This window comes from Chrysochloris asiatica, unplaced genomic scaffold (assembly GCF_000296735.1).
Source record: "Chrysochloris asiatica unplaced genomic scaffold, ChrAsi1.0 scaffold00168, whole genome shotgun sequence".
In the NCBI taxonomy this organism is placed as follows: domain Eukaryota; kingdom Metazoa; phylum Chordata; class Mammalia; order Afrosoricida; family Chrysochloridae; genus Chrysochloris; species Chrysochloris asiatica.
In genome coordinates this window covers 1,110,372-1,127,169 of record NW_006408686.1, presented here as the reverse complement: position 1 = coordinate 1,127,169, position 16,798 = coordinate 1,110,372, and the positions used below count along the sequence as shown (strand labels likewise).

General features: G+C 45.7%; 1 protein-coding gene and 1 pseudogene across 1 annotated transcript in view; one reads left to right on the top strand and one right to left on the bottom strand.

Annotated features, from left to right (window-relative positions):
• The window catches only part of RELB (v-rel avian reticuloendotheliosis viral oncogene homolog B), a 59,479-nt gene extending 43,954 nt beyond the window's left edge, over nucleotides 1-15,525 (top strand). Inside the window, exons 9-12 of the mRNA XM_006871349.1 lie at nucleotides 8,170-8,385; nucleotides 11,606-11,674; nucleotides 11,810-11,887; nucleotides 15,140-15,525. Of these exons, the coding sequence (XP_006871411.1) occupies nucleotides 8,170-8,385; nucleotides 11,606-11,674; nucleotides 11,810-11,887; nucleotides 15,140-15,525 (749 nt within the window). The remainder of the gene's footprint in view (nucleotides 1-8,169; nucleotides 8,386-11,605; nucleotides 11,675-11,809; nucleotides 11,888-15,139) is intronic.
• LOC102823885 lies at nucleotides 789-1,581 on the bottom strand (annotated as a pseudogene).
• Nucleotides 15,526-16,798: the final 1,273 nt, after the last annotated feature.

Genomic DNA, 16,798 nt, shown 5'->3' with positions numbered 1-16,798 from the left:
CCCCTGAGCCTGCTTGGTCAGGTATTCTGTGTTGTTGTTGGTGGAGCTCTCTGCTATATGTCCACCCAATCCGCCATCTTGTTTGTTCCTTCCTCTTGCCCTTTTAATGTTTCATTTTTAGAAGTCCCAGTTATCTAGTTTCTCTTCTGCTGTTTGTGAGTTTTAGGTAATGTTTGATAGACTCTTTCTGCCATAAATTAGGACCTAACGCCTGATGCCCAAGTCAATAGAGAAAGAGTGAAGGCTTTCTGCTGGAGAATAAGAACCAGAAAAGGTGGTTGTTGTGTGCCCTCAAGGTCTTCTTTCGCTATGAATCTGCTCAACCTTTCTATCTCAGTCTCTGTTCGTTTAAATAGGAAGTATGTTTCTAGAAATGTGTTCATTTCTTCTAGGCTTTTCAATTTGACGGAGTACAGTTTTTCATGCCATTTTGTTATTACACTTTTCATTTTTGTTGGTTCTATGAGTCCTGGTGTGACTCTGTGGGTTAATGCACCAGACTGCAAAGCCATTTGAACTGCGAGGTCGGCTGTTCAAGCTCACCAGTCGTTCCTTGGAAACCCTATGCAGGGTCACTATGGGTTGGAACTGACTTGACGGCACTTCACAACAACAACAATTGTACTCTCACCCATTTCATTCCTTAGTTCTGTAGTTTGCATCTTCTCTCCCTCTTCCCCCTTTGTTAATTTGGACAGTGGCTTGCCAATTTTATTAATCCTTTATAATGAACCAACTTCTAGTCTTACTGATTTTATTCCCCCCACAAATAAGTTCTTTTGTCATCATTAAAAGTCTGCGTTTTCAACAGATTTTTGAACTGGTGGCTCCTAGCCATCAGCTCGTTCCATTTTAGCACCTGTCTCGTCTCCAGTAACTTTCCCAGAAGTGCTACCTTCCCATTGAAGCTCTGTGAGTTTTCCCAACTCAAACTTAGGCTTCTTCAACATTTTTACTTTCCTAAGGAACACATCGCAGAGACGGTAAATAGACTGGCACACCTTCTCTCTGTCCTTCCCAGCGCTGTCTGGAATCAGCTTAGTGACCACGTCTTTCACGTCATTTGTCTGCACCTCTCAGGTCATGATTTCCATCATTTTCTTCCCAATTTGACGGACCTGTTGATGCTGAGCAGACTTCTTCCGAATCTGGTGGTTGCGTTTTTTAAGTAAACACCAACACAGAAAAGACGAAGCAAATAACCATCGGTAGTCTTGACATCAGCATGCGCTTCAATCACGCTCTGCCATTTTTGGACCATGGAGCACATTGTGTGTGTCATGGGTAAGATCCATACCGTGGAAGTTGGTCAGGCAGATTTTGCCCTGAACATCCTCAGTCATTAGCTTGTAATTTCTAAATGCAACAAGGCTTGCTTCAAAAACACCACCCCTGAGGCTGTCAGATACAATTTGGGTTCCTTGAGTCCTTGTGACTAGTGTTTTCCAGATATTTCTCCTATTTGAATGCAGCTGGTACCTTCACATCATACCAATCTTTCTGAGAAAATGGATTAACTACTTTCTTCTTGGCTCCTTTTTTGCCACTATTGGAAAAGCGCTTGTTCTTGCCAACTGCCATGGTTTTCTCAGAGAGCTAATAAGGGCTTGAGTCTGATTTTTCATTTTTCTGTTTCATTTCTTTCTGCTCTGATCTTTATTTGCTTTCCTCTAGTAATTGTGGGTGTTTTTTACTGCTCCTTTTTCTATTTTTGTTGGAGCTGTGGGTTAAGTTGTTGATTTTGGGCTCTTTCTTCCTTTTTGATGTGTGCAGTTACTGCTAAAATTAGACCTTTGAGCAATGTTTTTGCACTGTCCCAAAGATTTGGGTATGTTGTTTGAATTCTCGCTTGAATTTAGGAATTTTTTTTTTTCATATTCTATTACGCAGTGGTTTTTAACTAAGGCATTATTCAGTTTGCATGCATTTTTTTTTTTTTTCTCTTGTTCCTGATTTCTGGTTTTAAATTTGTTGTCTGTATTTTGGAGCTCTTCCGTTGGGTGTGTAGATATTGATTACAGTCATGTCCTCTTGTTGAACTGATCCTTTGATGACGATATAATATCCTTCCTTGTTTCTTATGCTGGTTTTTGCCTTGATTCTATATTATCAGGGACTAATATTGCCACGCCTGCTCCTTTTTGGTTACCGTTTACTTGAAATGTGGAGTCCTGGTGTGGCACAGTGGGATTAGCACTGGACTGCTAACCACAAAGTCATCGGTGCAAACCCACCAACTCCTTGAAAACCCTATACAAGTAGCTATGAGTTGGAACCAACTCCCTGTCACTTACTAACAGCAATGGCGTTTATTTGATATGTGAATTTCGTTTTCATTCTTTGATTTTCAGCTTATTTTTATCTTCGTGTCTCATATGTGTCTCGTGTAGGCAGCATCTTGATGGGTCATATTTTCTGATACGCTCTGCCATTCTCTGCTTTTTGACTGGTGGTTTTATTCCATTTACATTCATGGTCTTTATTGATTGGTATGAACACACTGCTGTCATTTTGTGCTTTTGTGTGTATGAATGTGTGTGTGGTACTTGCTGATGGTTTCTTTGTTCCATATACTTTTCTATGCTGAATTTTTTTCTTTTTCTAAATGAATTTTCTTTTCATTTCCTTCCTGGTTGATTTTGTGTTTACTGAGTCTCTGTGATTTTCTTCTTTTGTATTTTGGTGAGACGGTTTATTGAGCTTCTTTGTGGTTAATCTGAAATTTACTTTATCTTACGTGTTCTAGCTTAATGTCATCTTAACTTTCTCCACAGGGAAGTTCTGTAACTATATCATGTATTCCTTTTTTTGTTCTGACATTGTCGTCATTTATAGATTGATGTCTCCAATTCCTTGTTTTCAGTCTATAGCTTTATTTCGTTTTTGGAAATTCTTTACTTGGGTTGGTGCTATGGTTACATTCTTTATAATGTGTTCATAATTCTCCTGTGGTTCTTCCATTTCCATTAGTCTAGTTCCCTGCTTCCTTACATTCTTATCTTTGTTTTAAAGTCATTTTTGACAATTTTGGTGAGTTTTTAACTGAGTGTAGTACTAAAAAAATCTACGTGTTGAAAGAAGTACAGCCAGAATGTTTCTTAGAAGTCCGGATGGCCAGACTTTGTCTTTTGTACTTTGGATATATTATCAGGAGGGACGAGTCTCTGGAGAAGGACATCATGCTTGGGAAAGTGGAGGGTCCACAAAGAGGAAGACTCCCAGTGAGATGCATTGACTGACATATAGCACCGATTGCGAGGTTGGAGCAGGACTTGACAGTGTTTTGTTCTGTAGTACAGAACGTCACTATGAGTTGGTATCGACTAGGTGGCACCTAGCGTCAACAGTAGTTACAGGTGACACTCATTATTTTTGCAGCTGATTTGTTATTTAACTACAAGATTACCTCAAGGGCTAATTAGATTGGTTGCTTCAAGGTTTGAAGAGTACCTGAGAGCAATGGTCTTAAGGTAGTTTCAGCCAGGTATATATATTTTTTTTTCTTCTTTGTTGTTCTCATGTATAGTCCTGATTATAAAATAGTCATTAATGGTAGTTGGACACCGTCTAGTTCTTCTGGTCTCATTATAGATGAGACTGTGGTTCGTGTAGACCAGGAGTGGGGAATGTATAGCCTACGGGCCTTAGATGGCCCACAAAATCATTGGGTCTGGCCCTGCCAAAGCAACCTCATTGCAGTTTGAGCCATCCCATTAGGGGTAAGTTAATTAAATGCTTCACCAAATATAGTAGGCTAATTTTTTTTTTTTTTAGAATCAATTATGTATTTTTAAGGAAAACAATAAATCTGGCAAAATATTTTCCCACATATTCCTCTCTCTCTCTCTCTCTCTCTCTTTTAAAGTTTTTATTGGGATAGTTTACATGGGAGAACATCAGCTCTACATCAATCCTATCGTCTTTTGTTTCATTGCAATGATTACAGTCCCCTCCATGCACCATTCAACAGCATTTGCTTCCATTCCCTCTGGGTTTTTTTAGGCTAATTTTTTAAGTTGATGGTTTTGTATGGCCCCTGAATGATGTTATACATTTGGGCAGAAGAAAGGCTATCCATTCCTAATGTAGACTACTAGTCCTGTAGACTAGCTTCTTCTAAATCTTTCGGCTTCCTTATTTCTCTTTGGCTCCAAGTGAGTTGAGACCAATAGTTGTATCTTTGATGGCCACTTGCAAGGTTGTAAAATTCTAGATACTACTCACCAAAGTAGGATGTAGAATATAACTTTATAAAGTCAGTTGACCAAGTTGTTCCGCTTGAACTTTTCTTTTTTTTATTTAATGTTTTATTGTGAATTAGGTGATAGTTTACATGGGAGAACATTAGTTTTAGGTTCATCCTATCGAATATCGTTTCATTGCCATGGTTACAATTCCCTCCATGCATCATCAACCAACCAAAGGGTATACTCTGAAACTCTGCCCACCCCTCTGACCCCCATTGTCAGCACATAGCCCCTCTCCCTCTCTGGGTCTAGAGTTCCCAGCCACTTCATCTCTCCAAGTCATTGTCTCTGCCTCCATCTCTGGCATCCCTGTTTCTCTCTGGGTAGGGTCCCACACTCCACTCTTCTCCCTTGATGGTCCCAGGGACCTCCACTCCTGGACTGCAAAGTCAATCACTCCACTCCTTTTGCTACAAAACTTCTACCTTTACATTTCCAACCCTCACAGTCAGTCCTGATAACAATTATTCACCATTGTATCACAAGAGACATATCCCCATCTCCTTTCATTAGCCCCGCCCAGACAGATTGGATACTACTCAGTGGAGATTCTACCTTCCTCTGAGCCCTCTGGATCTAGGCTCCCTCATGAAAACTTGTAAGCCAATCACTTCTTGCCTTTGTAGCCCCGCATTTTGTGTAGCCAATTGAACATATCTTTTTGAGGGACACAAATCAACTGTAAGCAGAGAATGAGGAGGCAGCTGATTAACTGGGGAGGCGGAATGGATGGTGCAGAATTCTGGCTTTGGAGTCAGGTAGATGCAGCTGATTGGTTCATTCACTGACGGCCTCTGACCACTCACTGCTGTACGAGACTCAGTGGAGCCTATGTGCCCACACAAACGTACACTCCTCACACTTCAAAACTGACTGAATGAAAAAGCAGGCTTCGTTCGGTCAGGCTCTCTGCTGGGTGGTGCTGACGACAGAGCCCTTTAGTCCTGTGAGAGGGAAGAGAAGAGAGGGAAATCATGAATGTGAGTGAGCAGTGAGAGGGAAGAGAAGATAAAGCTCTGAGATTGAACTGCAGGAAGGCTAGACTAGACTGGGGCTTCAGGGAGGATGTCTCAGAGGAGGAGACATTGGAGCTGAAATGGTAGAGCAGGTGAGTCAGGGCCAGAGTGCTGGGGCTGAGGCTGGGAAATTGTTTCAGGTGTGGGTGAATGATTAGAGGACAGTGTGGGTTCTCTCCCACCGTTCATTGCTTGGCTGATCATAGACAGGTGACTTCATTGCTCTAAGCCTTTATTTTCCTCACCTCTAAAATGGGCTGTGATAAATAAAGACACTAAGAAGCAGACAAGAAAAAGAGACAAATTTCAGTAAATGCTTTCATGTACTCAGTCTTTCCATACACAGTAATGTTGTTGTTGTTAGGTGCCATCGAGTCAGTTCTGACTCATAGCGATTGTATGCCCAACAGAACACATCTGCCTGGTCATGCGCCGTCCTCACAGCTGTTACCGTGCTTGAGCCCATTGTTACTGCCGCTGTGACAATCCGTCTCACTGGGGGACTTCACAAGCAGAAGGACTTGTGTGGCTGTGTGTCTAGATCTGGATACATATATGGGTAGAGAAAGACATTTGTGTGATTATGTGACTAGATCTGGATACACATATGAGTAAAGAAAGACATTTGTGTGATTATGTGACTAGATCTGCATACATATTACTCAAAATTTTCTCCATTTCTCATGATGTTTATTAGACCAGTTGTGAGAATTTTCACTTCCTTTGTGTTCAGTTATAAGCCATAATGAAGGCTATGGTCTTTGATCTTCTTCACTTGGTGCTTCAAATCTTCCTTATTAGCAGCAAGTGAGGTTGTGTCATTGCATTTGTGTTGTTAAGTGCTGTCAAGTCGGTTCCGACTCATAGGGACCCTGTAAGGGTTTCCAAGGAGCAGCTGGTGGGTTTAAACCACTGACCTTGTTAACAATCCAGTGCTTGTCTTACAACACCACACCATGCTCCAGCTCTTTTGTTGTTGTTAAGTGTTGTCCAATCGGTTCTGTCTCATAGTGACCTTGTTTAGGATTTCTGAGGAGTGGCTGGTGGGTTTGAAACACTGACCTGTGATTAGCAGCCCAGTGCTGATCTTATAACGCCATACCAGGAGTCCTGAACCCCGTGTAGTAGGTGTTGGTATTATCCATCTGCTCTGGTGTGACGCTGTGGGTTAATGCACTGGACTGCAAAGTTTGTTTGAACTGCAAGGTCAGTGGTTCAAGCTCAGCAGCCACTGCTCAGAAACCCTACGCAGGGTTGCTATGAGTCGGAACCGACTCGACGGCGCTTAACCACGACAGATGATTTTTTTAAAGGAGTGTAGTGCTTTTTATGAGCCAACTTGTTATTTATCTCCCAGTTTGGTTTCAGTTACAAAGTTTAAAGGATGCCCAGGCCTTCCTTCTGAGGTGCCTCTGGATGGACTTGAACCTCCATCCTTTGTATTAGCAGCTGAGTACACTAACCATTGGCATGACCCAAGGACTCCTGCATGCCAGGTGGGGGTGCCTGCGTGCCCAGCCCCCAGTAAAAACCCAGGGTGCTAAGTCTCAAGTGAGCTTCTGGGTGGATAGCACTTTACACATGTGGTGAAATCTTGTTGCTGGGGGACTAAGCAAACCTTGTGTGACTGCAGTAGAAGCTCCTGGAAGCTTGTGCCTGGTCTCCTCTGGATTACATCCCTTGTGCCTTTTCCCTCTTCTGGCTGCATTGTGGATCCTTCTACTATAACAAGTTGTAGCCATGAGTAGGATTGTACGCCGAGTCCTGGGATGAATCTCCAAACCTGAGGGTGGCCTGGGGACACTAATTCCATCAGCCTCTTCCAGCCCAACACCAAACCTACTGCCTCCACGTGGATTCTGAGTCATAGCAACCTCTCAGGACAGAGGTGAATTGCCCTCCTAGGTTCCTGAGCCGCAGTCTTTACAGAAGCAGACAGCCTCGTCTTTCTCTAATGGAGCAGTTGGTGGGTTTGAACCTCTGACCTTTCAGTGGTCAGCCGAGCACTTAACCACCAGGCCATGAGCGCTCCTATTAAGTATGTTAAATGAGGATTCAATGAGACAATGCATTTAAAAAATACATAAAACACATAGTGATGGGCACACAGGAGGGACTTACAAAAAGCTCTTTAAAAAAACAAAACAAAACAACGCTTGCTGTTGAGTTGATTCTGACCCTTGGTCATCCCATGTGTGTCAGAGTAGAATGGTGGTGCTTCATGGATTTCCTGTTTCTTTAATTTCTGTACTTAATGATTTATTTCATTTTTTACCTTGAGTGAAGGTTTACAGAGCAGATGATCATCCATCCCACGTTTAACAAACCATATATTTTGTTTCATCACAATGACTGCAATTCCCTCCATGCACCATCAGTGAACACTATTGACCTCTGTTCACTTTAACTCTGTACCCCTCCCTGTATTTTATTTCATTTGGTTGTTGCTGAGATTATACACAGCGGAAAACACGCATCAGTTCAAGCCATTTCTACACTAACCGGGATTACTTCCTTGGGGCTGTACAACCATTCTCCCTCTACTTTTCGCAGAAGCGCCCTGTCCCCTAAGGTTCTTATTTTCATCTTTTAAGTTGTCCTTGTCAATTCCATCCTCTAGAGATACAATTTGAAAAGAATACAATGCTCAAGGCAGACATTCTTAAGGGAAACTTATTTATTGTTTGGTTTTAAGAAGACTTCAGGGATGTTTTTGGTTTAAAGATTATCTTAGAATATTACTGTAATGCATAGGTTTTCAGCCCCCAATGTTTCAGTTAGTGGCCAAGTATGTTAACCACTTACACCATCCAGAATGCCAGTTTTATTCTTAGGAATATTGCTGTTAATTCTGGGGGAGGCTGAGTGGGTCGGATGCCCAGCTGACAATGCCATCTTCCTGTCAGAGGACATATCGGTGGTATTCAGCACAGCCTCCTGGGAAGGCCGAGCCGACTTCTCCCAGGCCGACGTGCACCGCCAGATAGCCATTGTGTTCAAGACGCCACCCTACGAGGACCTAGAGATTGCTGAGCCTGTGACTGTCAACGTCTTCCTGCAGCGACTCACTGATGGTGTCTGCAGCGAGCCACTGCCCTTCACCTACCTGCCTCGGGACCACGGTAACCATGACAACCCAGGGTGCCTGCTACCCCACCCCATCCCCACCTCCAGACCCTGGCCTTTGCCTTGACTTGTGGTAGCCAGAGGCAGAAGCAGAACATAGGCTTGGTGCCAGATGACAGTCAATTCCCACTCATAGTGACCCCTATGTTACAAATAGAGCTACCCGATACCCATAGATCACCAGACCTTTCTTCCAAGGGGCTCTGGGTGGCTTCAAACCCCCAACTTACCAACCTTTTTTAGAAATGAAATGCTTAACTATTTGTGCCACCCAGGAACTTTAGGGTCTGTAGTGCTGTTGTTAGGGGCTCTTTTATTTTTATTTAAAAAAATAACTTGTTTAATTTTATTCTTTTTTTTTTTTTTTTATTTCTAAGACGCCTTTAAAACATTTGAAGTTTTTTTTTTTTTTTTTTAATGTTTTATTGTGAATTAAGTGATAGTTTACATGGGAGAACATTAGCTTTACATTCATCCTATCGTATGTATACCATTTCATTTCCATGGTTCTAATCCCCTCCATGCATCATCAACCAACCAAAGGGTATACACTACAGGTCTGCCCCCCAGTCTTCAGCACACAGTCACTCTCCCTCTCTGGATCTAAAGTCTTACCCAGCTGCTCCATCTCTTCGCGTCATTGTCTCTGCCTCCATCTCGGCATCACTGCTTCTCTGGGTAGGGTGCCGCTCTCCGCTCTTCTCCCTTGATGGCCCCAGGGACCTCCGATCCTAGACTGCAAAGTTAATCACTCCCCTCCTTTTGCTACAAAACATCTACCTTTACATTTCCAACCCTCACTATCAGTCCTGATAACAATTATTCACTATTGTATCATAAGTGACCTATCTGCATTTCATTTCATCAGCCCCGCCTAGACAGACTCTACCTTCCTCCACGCCCTCTGCATCTAGGTTCCTTCTTGAAAGCTTGTAAGCCAGTCACTTCTTGCCTTTGTAGCCCCCCCAATTTGGGTAGCCAATGTCCAAGTTGCCCATCCCTGTCTATTCTGTGTATGGAGGGGGTGGAAATGATCCTCGCTGTAAAGATTTGTTCCCTCTTCTGAGCTACTGCATCCATAGGTGTAGGTCAAGTTCATCAAATTGTATCAGATTACTCTTTTTTTCCCTCTTCTTTCTTCTTAATTTTATTCTTGTTGAATAGAATATATACAGCAAAACATCCAACAGTTTCTACACATCGAGTTCAGTGACACTGATGATCTTCCGAGTCATGCAGCCTCCTGCGTTGAGGATTTCATCCCTTTGTTCACATAAGCTCACTGCTCCCTGAGCTGCCTGTCTAATCTTTTCAGCTGTAGTCAGTGTGATCTCATAGAGCTAGAGCTCAAAAGAGCTTAATGCCCAAGCCATAGAGTCTTCACTAGTTAAGCTGAACTACTTACTGCTTGGTGTAAAGAAGGCTTCCAGATATATATATATATATATATTTTTTTTTTTTTTAATGTTTTATTGTGAATTATGTGATAGTTTACATGGGAGAACATTAGTTTTACATTCACCCTATCGTATATATCGTTTCATTGCCATGGTTACAATCCTCTCCATGCATCATCAACCAACCAAAGGGTACACCCTGCAAGCCTGCCCCACAGTCATCAGCATACAGCCCCTCTCCCTCTCTGGCTCTAAAGTCCCTAGCCGCTCCATCTCCTGGAGATGTTTTTGGTATAAGGCTTAAAGATGATCTCAGGGCAATCGTTTCAGGGTTTCATCCAGTTTCTATGGATCCAGAAAGTCTGGGTTCCATGAGAATTTGAACTTCGGGCACAATGAAATCTTAATAATCTTATGCCTATCTCATGGTATTTTGGAAGCTTTCAATCATTTATCCCCTCAGCAGTGACAGAGACAGCCCTAGCTCTGCCTGCACGGAGTTCCCGTTTCTGTACAATGACAACCAGGTGGGTAGGACTGGCATGGAAGAACTCAAGGGTCTAGGAGAGCCCAGAGGATGCACCTGACCTAGCCAGAGGGACCAGGGAGGGCTTCCTGGAGGAGGGGGCAGCTGAGGCTGGGAGCATAACCAAAGGGGTTCTCCAGGTAAGTGGTAGTAGTTGGGGGAATATGTTTTAAGCAGTGGAAGCAGCAAGTGCAAAGGACCTGAGGCAGGGTTGTGCCTGGGGTGTTCCAGGAACTATAAAGACCAATGTAGCAGGATCAAGAGAACAAAGATATGGAGAAAATTAAGTCAGGGAGGTGAGGAGAGTGGCTCATGAGCTCTTTAGGGTTTCATAGGTCCTATAAGGAGTCCCTGGGGGGTGCAAAGGGTTGAAGTGCTCAACTAATAGCTGCAAGGTTGGCCAGGGGCGCCTTGGAAGACAGACCTGGCAATCTGCTTCCCAAAGGTCACAGCCTTGAATACCCTTTGGAGCAGTAATACTTACTCTGCACATTCGGGGTCATCATGAGTTGCAGTTGACTCAACTGTTGTTGTTAAGTACTGTTGAGTTACTTCCGACTCATAGCGACCCTATAGGGTTTCTGAGGCAGCAGAAAGTCTCATCTTTCTGCCATGGCGTGAGTTGTGGCTCAGTGTATGGAACCATCATGCTCCTCCCAACAACTGGAACTGGAAGCAAATTCGGGTTTTATTCTGATAGATGTGGACATCTACTCGCATTGGTTAGCTAAGAACTGAAATAACGCAACCATTTCCTAAATGGACTTTATAATTAATTACACCCACTCCTCATATGAGTCCTGGTAGGGCGCTGTGGGTTAATGTGCCAGACTGCAAAGCCGTTTGAACTGCAAGGTCGGTGGTTCAAGCTCACCACCTGTTTCTTGGAAACCCTATACAGGGTCGCTATGGGTCGGAACCTACTCGAAGGCACTTAACAACAACAACAACTCCTCAAGTGATTAGCGTCCCAAAATTCAACTCATTATGTGAAAATGAGCATTATGTGTAAATGGAGGATGATTACATCATTCCACAATTGCCAAATTACATCATTCCATAACCACCATTCCTTTGAGAATCATGACCCAGCCAAGCTGACACCTAACCCTAACCATCATAGGCAGTGTTACTCTGTCCTCACATGTTACTGCCAGATGTACGTTGTTATTGTGTAAAGTAGGCAGTAGATACTTTACTGTTGTAAATACAAAACATCTGATAACAAGACAGTCGGTAAGTGAGGACAGTTGTATTAATATTGATGGATCCTTCTTTGTGTCTCTGGCACAGACAGCTACGGCGTGGACAAGAAGCGGAAACGAGGAATGCCCGATGTTCTGGGCGAGCTGAACAGCTCTGGTGCGTCCTCTTTGCCCCTTTCCACACCCACTTGCTGGTGCCTGGAGGGGATGACTGACCCCTCCCCCTGCATCTCCCCAGGCTGGGAGGGAGGGTTGTCAGGGTTAAGGGATCCTTATCTCTGCCTTTCCTCAGACCCCCACTGCATAGAGAGCAAACGACGGAAGAAAAAACCGGCTTTCCTGGACCAGTTCCTGCCCTGCCATGGCTCAGGTGGGTTCCAGCTATGTGCCAGTCCCCTGGAGTGGGCCAGGGGTGAGTCCCAGCTGTTCCGACCCCTGCAGACTCCCGAGAACCCCGTCTTTTGAGGCCAGCGGCTCCACACAGCCAGCAACATAAAACGGAAAGGAGGTGGTGTCCGTTCTCCAGTGCTCCTGTAACAGAAATACCGCAAGCGGACAACCTAACAAACAAAAGCAAAACCCACTGCTGTCCAGCAGAATTGCTCCGAGGCTGTAAATCTTTCCAGGTGCAGATCGCCTCTTCTTTCTAATGTGGAGCAGCTGATGGGTTTGAACTGCTGACTGTGAGGTTATCAGCCCAACCTACTATACCAACAGTGCTCCTTTTTAACTAATAGAAACTTATTTTCTCACAGTTTAGGAGCCCTGGTGGCGCTGTAGGATAAGAACTGGACTGCTGACCGTAAGGTTGGCAGTTCAAACCCATCAGCCTCTTCTCAGAAGAAAGATGTACAGTTTCAGAAACCCTAGTGGCACAATAGTTAAAGTGCTTGGTTGCTAATAGAGAAGGTCGGCAGTTTGAACCCAACAGCCATTCCACAGGAGTAAAGACCTGGTGCTCTGTTTCTGTAAAGATGTAAGTCTTGGAAACCCCGTGGGGCAGTCATACCCTACCACACGGGGTGGCGATGAGTGGAATTGACTTGATAGCAATGTGTTTATAGTTTGATTTAAGCTAGAAATCCAAACTCAAGGCTCTGTTTTAGGGGAGGAAGAGAGTTGTAAGTTCCTGCCATCCGTCTTTGTCATCTGTACGCCACTCAGTCGTTCATTTAGCAAATGTTGTTATCAAGCTATTGCCAGGCTCGGCTCTAGTTGCTGGGAATACATTAGTGTGTAAAGAGGACAAAAATCTCTGCCCCCTTGGAACTTCCATTCTAATGGAGAGATGTGGACAATAAACAAGATAAATAAGTGAACTATGTGAAGTGATTACAAGTTGGGCTGCTAATTTCAAGGTCAGCAGTTTGAAACTACCAGTGGTTCCACCAGAGAAAGATGAGGCTTTCTGCTCCCATAAAGATTTGCAGCCTTGGAAACCCTATACAGGGTCACTATGAGTCGAAACCGACTCCATAGCACATAACCACCACCATCATCAAACAGGTGCAGTGGAGAACTAGAAAGCAGGGAGGGAAAAGGTTAAGGAGTTCTATACTTGTTGCTGTTGTGATCCGCCATTGAGTTGGTCTGACTTGCGGTGGTGGTATATCCAACACAATGAAATACGGACCAGTACGTCACCACCCTCACCATGGCTCTGCTTGAGCCCGTTGTTACGGTTACTGGGTCAATAGTTGTTGTTAAGTGCCATCAAGTCGGTTCCAACTTAAAGCAATCCTGTGTAGGGTTTCCAAGGAGTGGCTGGTGGATTTGAACCTCCAACCTTATGGTTCAAGCCAACCATGTAAGCCAATGTTTATCCTATAGCACCACACCAGGACTCTGTGCCAATGATAATTAATGAGTTCTTTGAATTATCATTTAATCATTGTTTATATTTGAAAGAGACAAACTACGATAATTCTAGTTCCTCATTAATGATATTTTTGGGTTTCTATTCTTTTTCATTTAAGCAGGAAATAGAAACTCCTAGGACAGCAAACATCAGAGACCGTTAGGAAGGAGTTGTTGTTAGGTACCATTGAGTCAGCTCTGACACATATATATGATGTCCTCCTATAACATGTCCAAAGTATGTAAGATGAAGTCTCTCGCCATCTTGCCTTCTAAGGAACATTTTGGCTGTACTTCATCCAAGACAGATTTGTTCATTCTTCTGGAAGTCCATGGTACTTTCAATATTGTTCAGCAGTACCACAAGTCAAATGTGTGTGGCCCTGTAGGATAAGCACCGGACTACAAGTTCGGTTTGAACTGCAAGGTCAGTGGTTCAAAGTCACCAACAGCTCCTCGGAAACCCTACACAAACAAGAAAGATCACTGAGTTGGAACTGACTTGATGGCACTTAGCCACACCATTGTCCAGCTTTATGAGATAACATAAATGTAATCAGATACAGTGCCTCTCTGAAGTAGTTGTTACGTGCCGTCAAGTCAGTTCCAACTCCTAGCAACCCTGTATAGGGTTTCTGAGGAGCAGCTGGTGGGTTTGAACTGCCAACTTTGTGGTTTGCAGTCCAGTGCTGATCCTACATTGCCACACCAGAAGTCTAAGGTTAGTCTTGTCTTAAAAAGAGAGGTTCAACCACAATGACACATATATTTTATCATCTAATTTTAGAACTGGAAACTTTCTCTATTTCTGTTTTTTTGGAGGGAAGGAGGAGGGGGTTTACCCACTATGAGGAATCTGGGTGGTGCTGTGGCTAAAGCACTCAGCTGCTAATAGAAAGATTGGTGGTTTGGACCCACCAGCTACTCCTTGGGAGAAAGATGTGGCAGTCTGCTTCTGTAAAGATTTAATATAGCTTTGCAAACCTTAAAGAGCCGTTCTTTTTCCTTACAGGTTGAGAGAGTCAGAATGGACTCAGCAGTAGTGGGTTTGGTTTGCCCATTACTGGCAATCTCATGTGTGACAGGGTTTAATTGCTCCACAAGAGTTTTCTGGGTTTTGATCTTCATATAATGCGTTACTTGATTTTTTCCTCAGCACAGCTGGGTGGTTTTAAACCATCACGTTTAGGGTAGCAGTTGATGACAAACTGGTTACCATGGTCAGGGAACTACTGGAGGGTAGCTGATAACAGCCTGCTATTGCTGGGGCGGCCAATGGCTCTGTAGGATAAGCACAGCATTTTGAAGGCAGTTCGAGAAAGAGGCGGCTTTCTTCTTTTGTTTACAGCCTTGGAAATTCTGTGTCAGAATCCACTAGATGACACGTAACAAGTGCTGTCTTGTCTCCGCCCTATTTCTGGGAAAAACCTCTCCCAGTCTTGCAGTTTCCACAACTCACCAGCTATTCTGCCTGCCTGCCTCTTTGCTTAAGGAGCTCTGGTAGCGTAGTGGTTATGAATTGGGCTGCAAACCTTAAGGTCAGCAGTTCGAAACTACCAGCTGTTCCGCGGGAGAAAGATGAGAAAAATGAGGTGTTCTGCTCCCGTAAAGATTCACAGCCAGCCACCTTCTTTGCTTAGCGAATGAAAATTATAGTAGTCCCTGCTCATGGTTCTCAGGATTAAGCATTTTTCAAGATGACCACAGTGTGGAAGAATTAGGGCCTGGCAAGACTTCAGTTTGAAGCTTCCCTCTCTCCCCACAGGCCCCTTCCTCCCGCCGTCAGCCCTGCTGCCCGACACGGACTTCTTCCCTGGCCCCGTGTCCTTGCCAGGCCTGGAGCCCCCTGGCGGGCCGGAACTCCTGGACGACAGCTTTGCCTATGACTCCACGGCGCCCACGCTCTTCACCATGCTGGACCTGCTGCCCCCGGCGCCGCCGCTCGCCAGCGCTGTCCCCGGTAGCGGGGGCGCGGGCGCCGCGGTCGGGGAGCCCCCTGGCCCTGAGCTGCTGACGCTGGACTCATACCAGGCCTCGGGCCCTGGGGACGGAGGCACTGCTAGCCTCGTGGGCAGCAACATGTTTCCAAACCAGTACCGCGAGGCGGCCTTCGGGGGCGGCCTTCTGTCTCCCGGACCTGAGGCCACGTAGCCCCCCGGGCTCCGGTAGAGAAGAGGGACTGGGTGGAGGGAAGGGTGGTGGAGGGGCCACCCTGCCGCCCTCCTTCCTCATCCATCTGAATGGGCCGTCTTCCGCACCGTCAAGGAGATCCGGAGAACCGGAGGTCTTATTGAGCCCATTCTACAAATGAGAAAACTGAGTCCGGGGAAGAAAAGGGACATGGCCCCCAGTCACACTGGCTTGTTCAAGCTGCCTCATCCCCTACACGTGGGGGCACCTTCTCCAGCCGAATTGGGAGGTGGGGTGTAGGACCCTAGTTCTCCCATCCCAGGCCTGAAGCTGGGGTCGACTAGGTTGTTTGTTTATTCAGAGTCTTCCAATAAAAAGTGCATTTTTGAGCCTTGTGGGGAATCTCATTTCTCCGCCTAGGAAACGCCTGGGCCCTTCACGTAGCGACGTCACTCGGCTCGTGTCCTCTAGGTCTCCAGCGCCTCCTTCCAAGCCCCGCCCCCAGGCCCCACCTCTGCCTGCGGACTCCGCCCTTCCCATCAAGTACCACCCCTTGCCTTGGCGCGCGCGCATTACGACACCGCTCTGCTCCTCCCTCTTCCCGCGGGCTACCATTTCCGCTTCCGGTGGGGGCAGCGCGCGAGCGCAGCAGTGGGAGGTGGCGACGAGCGGGTGAGTGAAGGCGGTGGGTCCCGGCCCTTTGGTTTCGGACCTGCGTCAGCTGAACGCCGCCCTACCTTTGGCCTCTCCCGGATCCGCTGTGCGGCTCTACTGGGCTCTGACGCTTCTGGGCTCCCACCCTGCGCCCGCTCTGGCCTGACGGGCCTTAGGCCGCGCCCCTGACGGTCTGGAGGCCGAACTCGCGGCGTCCGTCCCGGCAGTGGACCCTGCCACTTGCTACAGGCCCCGCCTCCATGTCAAAAGAACTCGGTCCACACCCTAAGGCAGCGATCGGGTCTGCAGTCCCAGTCCAAAGGCTCGGGTTCCTCCCCAATCCACAAGTCCTATCCCCAAACTCAGTCCACCCTCCCATCTCTTAGATCCTCCTCCTCTTGACTCCCCATTTTTCCTGGACCCGCCCCTCCGTCAGATTCCTGTTTTTGCTCTCAGCTCTGTTTTGGTCGCTCCTTAACGGCACTATCCCCTGCTTCTCCAAACATCCTCCTCTTCCTTTCATGACCTTCACCTGCCCTCTGCCCTCCGCCCCCAACCCCATTCCACTAATTAGCTCGCATAGTCTCCTCTTCCTCACCTGCCTTCATCCTCATCTTCCTGCAACCCATACTCCCACGTA